The following is a 9,550-nucleotide window of genomic DNA, read 5'->3' as shown; positions in this document are numbered from 1 at the left end:
CTCTAAGTAGGTGCTTTAAATGTGACCTGTAATGTTCAAGTAAATCAAGAAACGATCGAAAATCGCAAAATCGAACATTTAAGTACAACTTTTGTGGAAGCCATCCATGTCAGGAGAGTTGTCCGGACACATTCCTTTTAAAAGTAAAAAATGTTGTGGGCACTCTGAAAGCTTTGATCAACGTTTAGACCCCCACCCACCCCTTAATCCATTATAAAATTGCTGTTTGTGTGTGCCCCCCTGTCCCCCCGTGTTGTCTGTGTGTTCGGTCAGATTAACAAATGGTAGGGAGTCGGGACAGAGGCTGGCTGAATGACAGCATTACGTGTGAAACAATGAGAGTGCAGGACCAAAGCTCTTTCCCAACCTGTCTGACAGCATGTAGGGTTGATGAGGTCATCCTCTGGCTCATCACACTCTCTCATGGACCACCAGCATGCAGTGACATCACCAACTGACACATATCAGTCGCCGCTATGGTTGTCTGACAGGCGCCACCATGACCTGATCAGTGTCTCTCTGTCCATACCTCGCTCTACCTTCAGTGTGATCCTCTCTTTGCCTTATTATTACCTCCCTATCCCCATTTTCTGCGGAACTTTTAGTCATATTTTTAGGTTCCTCTTGTATTTAGCGTCAAAAATGCCTTAGTCAAATAGAAGACTTTGGCAGATAGTGATTATGGAATGTAAAAAGCACTCTGATTGGGTTAGGATACGTCACCAGTGTTAGGTAGGAGGTAGAGTTAGGTTAGATATCAACATTTTGTCAAAATATGACCTAGGCAATTATGCTATGTGGCGAAAGATTCTTATCTCTCTCTCTCTTAACTTCTTTCACTTTTACGGCTCTCTCATGAATGCTCCACCATCTCATATTATTCAATGGTTTCCTCAACTTCCGCACTTTCTCTTTCTTTACCGCATCCCTCTCTCAGTAACTGAAACGTTATCCGTCTCGTACTAATATGACACAGCATCGTTTTTCATTCTATTCACGATGCCGGGTGCCTTTGTCAACCTCCTCATTAGGTTGTTTCATTCTAAACACATTGACTTTGGTTGACACAAAATAAAGAAAATGTTGAAAGTGAAAGTAGAGTGGGAGATCCTCCTCTGGTTTGCCGGGTCTCAGGGCTCTAAATAACTATTGTGCGACTTTAAATAACATTTATATAAAGGTGACAGAGACACCTCTAAGGTTCCGCTACCCTCTACTAAATAGTTTGAATGTGAAACAGTCCTATGGCATAGCTTTCATAACATTGAGGACAAGTCAGATTCAGGGTTGGGAGATATGTCACCCTTTCACTGCCAAGTAGACACATTCGTTTTTCGAAAAGGTTTTAATAGGACAACGCAAGTGTAGCAACTGGAACGCAGTTAGTCAGATGACAACATGGGCAATTTGAGAATGTTTATTTCTGTTTGTGATGGTATGATAGAGAGGGGGAATTCCCTGTATCATTTCAAATATAGCAGTGGTTTAAAAACAAACCATTGAGGAACACAATCTAAGCAGCACTCTTCATCCCCTAAGATGGACTTGAAGATGCAATGCAGCAGATGACATCAAACCAAGCTTGGGCTATATATTTCAACAAAAACTTGGGATGCCATGGAAACATTGTTGTTCTACAAAAAGGTGGACAAAAAGGTGTGATTGTGACATTGTTTGTATGTTAACCGATTTCATTTTTTCTGATCCTGAGGCGAAAAGACATTACAATTCTTCATCAAACTAACTAAGCAAACTAACCAACAAACTAAGCTAGCAATGCACCACAATGATAACCCAGTCCAGACTGCGTCTAACCATGATGGTGAACTGTTTCCCACTGTGGATCGCATTCAGCTACCTGTGGCCCCAAGCTCTCATGTGGGGTCTTCGTGAAGACCAACCGCGCCAGTCCAAGGGCCCCCCCCCCCCCCCCCCCCCCCCCCCCCCACCCACCCCTCTTCCTCTGGGACCGCTGCCACGCCTGTCTCCCCACTACTGCACCCTCCTCCCCTGTGATAGGTGACCCCCACCACCAGCCCTTGGAAACGGTTGCTATTTAGATATGATGAGTGCCGGGCGCGAGGGAGAGAGTCATGGTTATTTATACTAGAGCCCAGGATCCCTGTGTTTGTTTCAACTCAACCCTCTCCCCCAAAGCTTCTCACACACAGACACACACAGTAAACGGATGTGGAGGGCCGCGCGCCATCATAACTTTGCTGCTATGGTGCCGGTCGTGGGTTTGAAATCTGGTAACCCTCCTCGGAGAAAGAGACAGAAGTGTTTCAGGAGCAGGGGGGGGGGGGGTGCTGCTGGGCCGAACTAAGAGGCGTGGTGGAGCGAGGCCCGAGTCCATGTGAATCCAGTCGCCCGTGTGAGAGCCGCGGCCGCTCTGGGATAAGGTCAGCCTCCAATTAGCCTCCCACCACCACGGGCGGAATGACAATATTTGCTATTCTGGAGATTTGTTATCGCACACTTCATTGCTGGGCCGCGAGGGAGCTCGGGCGCTAGGCTATTTATGCTAACGCGCACGCGTGTCTTTATCAGCCAACACGCCACATGAAGGGGAGGGGGGGGCTAGAACAGCGACGTTGCATAATTTCCCCGTGTGTGTCCCATTTCCACGTGCCTTTAGTGTATGTGAGAGTAAGCATTGGGGGGGGGGGGGGGGGAACCTAACAAAATGGTTTTCTGTAGTTTATTCTGCGTTATTATAGTCAAACAATATTTAGCAGTTGCTAAGGGACCGTGGAGATGAGTCATGCTCACTCCAGGAGAAAGGACATGCCAACTCCAATGAATAATACTGGGCACACTGACCTAGCGCAGAAGCAGAGGGGGTTGGGGGGGGGGGGGTCTGTTATGAAAACGAAGGGACAGAGCGTTCATGGTGAGATGTAAACCATTGCTTCTCCAGGGAATCTGTTCTGTGGCGGCCTGGGCCACAAACACACACACACACGCAGACGCATGGGAGCACACACACACACACACACACACACACACACACACACACACACACACACACACACACACACACACAGACATACATTCACGCAAGCACGCTAACACACACGTACATGCACACATGTCAGCATATGAGCACACACACACACAAACACACAACATAGACTTCATTGAATTTTGGAAGGTAAACATATGTTCTCCTCCCTGTGTGCATGTGCCTCCAGCTTGTGTATGGATATGCATGTGTTTTTGTGTGTGTGCGTGTGTGTGTGTGTGTGTGTGTGTGTGTGTGTGTGTGTGTGTGTTTGTCTTCGCTGGTGACAACAACTGCCATGACACTGTAGTATTTATAATCTATCCCTTATATTTCCCTGATTTATTTTTTGCTTATACATTTTCTAGACTTTTGGGATCTTTATTTAAACATAAACAATTGAAGAAAGTATGTGTAACATCCAGACATCTTTTGAATATTATACACAACATTATATCCAAAGACATTCTACGCATTCACGTAGCAATACAAAACTGTCCAGAGTGTTTCTGGCTTGAGAGAAGCAATACATGACAAAGTTAGGCCAAGTCTGATGTTAGATGGTGCTGGCATCAACTGTAGTTTGAATAGTGGCAACTGGTTTAATTTATTGTGTGTGTTAACTGTGTAAAAAGTCTCACATCCAAGAAATGTGTCGCTGCAATTCATATGTTTTCCAACATCTGTGTCCTTCTGAAGCAACAAGGCTTATTCAGTTGTACCATGGCTAGCATACGTCGGAAAATGACACAGCAGGGAATAGAAAAAGGTGCTAGTGGCTTGTAGATTTTGTCCTGCTGCATTTTTAACAGCTAAAAACAGGGTGATAAATTTGCAGCAAAAACAAAGACCTCTTGGTTGACAGACTGTTGAATATCTGCCACTTTGTCCTCCCTCCCATCATCGGACATGTTGATATTCAAGCTGTTAAATCTGCAGTATGTCCATCTGTGCAGTTCTGTCTCAGAAAGGCCTCTGAAGAACCGTTCTCCCGGAATGAAGGGATAAGTTGGTGTTACAACAAGAGCCAGATGGAGCAAAATAAGTTACCGGTGGGCATTGAGGAGGGGTTTATTTTAATATAACCCAACTAAATCTACAATTGATATTAATGCCTAAGGAGTAAAGAGTGGCGATGATGACTAATTAACAGGCCGTTCAGGGTGTGTGTGTGTGTGTGTGGGGGGGGGAGCTGAGGTGAAGGTGTGGGTTAGGGATAGGGTGAATGCATAGATGCATGACAACCCGGGTTCTTCCTGCACCACGAGGTGTGACAGCCCCCGCAAAACGACGTGTACGCGACGCCCGACACACAGGAAGCCGTGCGGTTCTCACTTCTCGCACCGGCAAATACCAGACTGCAAGCTGTCACAGTTTCCATACACACACCGAGAGAGAGAGAGAGAGAGAGAGAGAGAGAGAGAGAGAGAGAGAGAGAGAGAGAGAGAGAGAGAGAGAGAGAGAGAGCATCAGGCTAACCACTTTGCTGTGTTTAAACAGCCAAGTTTGACACACAGCAAAGTTTGACATTATCTGGTGTATTTTGGGACACCTGCACAAAATGAGACACAAAGCCACACTGTGTCACAGGTTTCCGGCCTTTGACATTAAGAAAGGTAGAGAATTAAACTGTACCTGAAACAACTGAACCCTTCATTTGTCATCATGCACTTATAGTTACTTATATACTCATACTCATACTCATACTTACTCATATATATAGTTTATATAGATGAGTCAGGAGTCAGAAGTGGGTACAAACATTATTTTATGATGTCTACAATCATATTATAGACATCATAAAACCTAAAAATAATATATTTTTTAAATGAAACAAAAATATCTGTAGATTCATTTAGTTACTTAGTTCCAAAAAATACTTTTAAATGTTGTTTCATTCTCCTCTCCATCAAATTAAGTTATACTGACAATAAGATCCAAAATAATGGTTTCAATTTAGAAGATTGTTTTGTTGCCTCTAATTAGTCACAATGTTGTATCCCAAATGTTGTCTGTTTAGTTAGGCAATAAGATATTGTAGTCCGAACAAGAATGACACCACCCTCAAGTCACCATACAGACTAAACCAGTTGTGTTTATACATATATCAATTGTTAAGGCTTCACCCATTGTTCTGAGATGAACTTCTGTCTATTTATGTGGGCTGATAAATAACAAGTGTTATTGTTGTTTTCATTGAGAGTTATGAATCTAACATCAGTAGCAGTGTTTATATGAACACTGTAGCTTGTTTCTAACAAGCATAGCATAATACCTAATGGCCTATTATCATGTCAAATACATCTGAAAACATGACAACCTGAGTTATTAGACATGTGTTTTTCTTTTTTTTTTATTACATTCTCATTCATACACACACACACACACACACACACACACACACACACACACACACACACACACACACACACACACACACACACACCACACACACACACACACACACACACACACACACACACACACACACACACACACACACACACACACACACACACCACACACACACAGACACAATTGCTTGTCCATTTACCCTTCATTGCAAATGAAACAAGAGTAGCTGAGAACTCAATTAGGATGGGCTTTGATCAGCTGTCCGCTTAAAAATAACCATCTCTACAGAGAGCTTTAAATAGCAATTGTAAATGTGTGTATATTGTTCCAGATTTCCAAGGAAGATGAGGAGAAAGTTTGAGGCCAGAATGACCCCTTCCTTTGTAATATTTCCGTTTGATCCTCTTTTCAATCGTGCTATGGGTTGACTATTACATTAATACTAAATTAGTCAATATAAACATAGTAGTAGCAGTAGCCTACATGCTACTATAGGTCTTACCTAATATACAAAGTAAAGTAAATTAATAGTCACTCACAACAGATTGCCTATAGCAAGAAGGCCACCACCCACTGCGCATTGTCATTGCAAAACGCAGTTATGCCTCATCATGCATCATGTGTGCTGTGCCTACTTGTTTCAGTTAGCAGGTGTTTGCAGGCAGCAGTGTGAGGGCACCGTCCGTTTGAATCGCGACCGGTGCGACTTAACGGTGTGCATTAATCGAAGGCGCAAACACCACGGCGTCGCTTATTCACTCATTTTTCCTTAATTCGCTCTAGCAGACGTTTGATTGGCTGCCAATGACATCATCCTCTCGCACACGGGACTCTCCAGCACCGAACGCCGTTCAATTGACAATCCCCGCCAACCAAAGACGATGACGATTCGACAACAACCCTCCCATCACTGGTCTGGCGCTCACTGTATGCCGCGGATGAATTGAATATTAATGAAGCCGTGGATTGGTTAGCATACGTGTCAATCCCAGAGCGGGACTTCTGTAGGTTGTCCGAGTTCCCTCAGTATTATTACTGGGGGAGCCACCGGGTAAAAGTCAAAATGTTGCCCATCTACATCACCGGGACGAACTGAACAGAGGCAGCGTTTTTCCGCGACGGGGAATAATATCCGTTTATACTGCACGCAAGGCATAACACAACGTTGAAGAATAATGTAAGTAAACTTTTTTTTGTAATCTTTGAATCCCTATGTGGCTGTCCTGTTTGGGTTGATAAATGAGACACACAGCATATACCATGTAGTCCTCCACAAAAAAAACATTCAATGAATTTCAAGTGTTTCCATTAAAAAAGAGACGATATCTGCACTGAGCTAATACTTAAAGATGTTTTAAAGGCGGTTCATCATTATATCGTCGCTATAACGCTAGTGTCAGTGATAGCCTACCTTCTCATCATGAGTGAGATAAAAAGGGATATATAATTAAGCATCTCTACTGAGAAAAGCACAATTTGTTTGCCGTCCTGCTGTTTCTGTGAGGATACACTCACAGGATAAGCAAATCCAGACGGTCCCAGCCATCCTATTCCCAGCACGTTCTCCTGCCGGTTTCTTCAATGAATTTGCCATGAATGATATCCTGAGCCGAGCAGCACACTGCACGTCTTCACAGACAGCGATAGTCATCACTGGCAACGCTCGACTCGTGCCTTTTACATGATACAGACTGCGAATGCTGTCTTTGTGGGTTTATTGTTTTTATTTTTTTGGGGGGGGGGGGGATATATTGGTCAAACGGTATTCAACGTTTGCAAATCCTTCGACTTTCTGTCGAGGGAGAGACTGAACTGCGGCGTAGCGTTGATGCAGTATATTATGTCGCTTTTTTTTTTGGTGTATAATTTCTTTTGGTCACACACTATTTTGCTGATATTGAACTGTCCACATAATTGGGATGCTAAGTGTAGTATAATTAGCCATTCCATTTGTAGCAAAGAATCACATGAATTGCTTAGCCTTTGATGGCATTCAGCCCTAATGTCATTCTATATCAGTAATTACATTCTAATTATTACCTTCAACTTGGGTGTTGCCCTTTGGGGTAAAGTACTACAAATATTTGCCTACACTGCAACTGTTAGATGTAAATTGGGAGAGATGTTTTTACAAACACACCAGAGAGCTCCCAATATACTATGCTTTTGGCTGAATCGTTTTCAGCCACTTTCACTCCCCTAGGTCTGTGCCTCCATTCATGTGGTCTTCTCTCACCCTCTCCACAGTGTCTAGCCACAACCTCATCCCGTTGTTTGCCTCCTGTTGTGCTCTCCTGACAGTGCTGCGTTGACTTCTCCGTGTCCGTCCCGCCCTCGGCCTTCCCCATGCCTCCATCTCCTCTAGACGACAGAATAGTGGTGGCGCTGCCCAGGCCGGTCCGACCTCAGGAACTCCAACTGCGCCTGGACGCCAGCTACCTGGACGCCATCGCCATCAACAGCGGTGGCGGCAGCAGCAGCAGCAGCAGTAGTAGCCGTCGTACCAGCAGCACTAGCATCAGTAGCATCAGTACTAGCATCAGTAGCATCAGTAGCATCAGTAGCATCAGTAGCATCAGTAGCACCAGCAGCACCGGCAGCGGCGGCGGCGGCGGCGGCAAGACCATCGTCAGCAGCACCACGCTGGTCCAGATCCGATCGACGACCGATCTCGTGACGTATATGCCCTCATCCAACGGCTCTACGCGCTCCTTGTCGTGTGGCTGCAGCAGTGCCAGCTGCTGCTCCGTCAGCACCTATGAGAGGGACGCACGCGCTCACGCCCACCACGGCCACCACCACGCCCCCAGCCAGGTGAGCGCCAGCAGCCCCAACCTCAGCTATGCGGGGCCGTCCTCCCCCAGCCCGGCGCCCACGGCGCTGGGCAGCCACGGGGCCGGGAGCACCCCCAGCCTCAGCTCCACCGGCCCGCCCCGGGCCCAGCACTCCTTCCGGGTCATCCACCCCAACGAACTGGCCCGGCGGCTGGCCTGCTGCCCCGTGGGCCACCCGGTGGCGGGGCCCCTGCCTGTCGTCGTGGACTGCCGGCCCTTCACGGAATACAACAAGGGCCACGTGCGCGGCGCCGTGCACATCAACTGCTCGGACAAGATCAGCCGGCGGCGGCTGCAGCAGGGCAAGGTCACGGTGCTGGAGCTGGTGTCCTGCCGCGAGGCCAAGGACTCCTTCAGGGGGGGGGTCTTCGCGCGCGACCTGGTGGTGTACGACGACAGCACGTCCGACCCGGCGCGGCTGGCCCCCTCGCAGCCCCTCAGTGTGGTGCTGGAGTCCCTGAGGAGGGAGGGCAAGGACCCCATCGTCCTCAAAGGTAGGCCCCCGGCCCAGGGTGAGGGCTGATGTGGGGGGAGTGGTGGTGGTGGGGGTGGTGGTGGTGGTGGTGCTGGTGGTGGTGGTGCTGGTGGTGGTGGTGCTGGTGGTGGTGGTGGTGGTGGTGGGGGTGGTGGGGGGGGGGGGGGGGTGCTGGTGCTGGTGGTGGTGGAGGTGGAATTGGTGGTGCTGGTGCTGGTGATAGTGGTGCTGGTGGTGGTGGAGGTGGTGGAGGTGGAGGTGGTGGTGGTGGTGGTGGTGGTGGAGGAGATGACAGTGGCTCTTCATTGTGCTGTGTTCACTCCATGTTACCTTTGATGGTGTTCCTACCCAGACATTGGAATGCTGTTTAACCAATTAATCCAAGTCTTGAATTAGCACCACCATTGTAACATATCCCTTCACCATCCTAGTCAGAATCTTAGTCAAAAAGTTCTACCCTTTTAAAATGCCATGGTCATGAATCCCAAGAGAAGATACACGGGTAGCAAACTGATCTTCACTAGTTTAGTCTACTGGTTCCCTTCTATATAAAAGTAGCAGAAACTTAATTAGGTTTATGAGCAACATCTTTGTTTGTCCCACGAGGACGCTGCTGTGAAAAGGGTCTATTGAATCAAAAAAAAGCATACTTCTCTTTGAGGAAGACTCTAAATCGGTCCAACCCTAACACAACACAAGGGTTAAATCAGTTCCTTGGATTGGATCCACTGGCCTGTGCAACATGAGATAAGTGTAATCCTGGTGCTCAATTGAAGGACAAGGGCATGGTTGAAACAATTGAAAATGAATGTGGCTCTGTTGTTGTATTTTCCTTTAACCTACATTATTTCCATTGTTGTGCATTGTTATCATAAAGGTAAA

At 46.6% G+C, this 9,550-nt stretch overlaps 1 protein-coding gene across 2 annotated transcripts in view; it reads left to right on the top strand.

Moving 5' to 3' along the window:
* Positions 1 to 5,549: 5,549 nt before the first annotated feature.
* dusp10 (dual specificity phosphatase 10) overlaps positions 5,550 to 9,550 on the top strand; it is an 11,796-nt gene continuing 7,795 nt past the window's right edge. Inside the window, exons 1-2 of one of the 2 annotated variants that reach the window (XM_060041327.1) lie at positions 5,550 to 6,536; positions 7,661 to 8,687. In XM_060041327.1, coding sequence (XP_059897310.1) covers positions 7,706 to 8,687 — 982 coding nt within the window. In that variant the 5' untranslated portion in view covers positions 5,550 to 6,536; positions 7,661 to 7,705. Of the gene's footprint in view, positions 6,537 to 7,606; positions 8,688 to 9,550 lie in introns of both variants that reach the window. The other variant, XM_060041326.1, reaches the window with a different exon arrangement.

This window comes from Gadus macrocephalus, chromosome 21 (genome assembly GCF_031168955.1).
Source record: "Gadus macrocephalus chromosome 21, ASM3116895v1".
Taxonomy (NCBI): Eukaryota; Metazoa; Chordata; class Actinopteri; order Gadiformes; family Gadidae; genus Gadus; species Gadus macrocephalus.
Note: the sequence above shows the minus strand (reverse complement) of the source record. Positions and strands in the feature narration are given on the sequence as shown.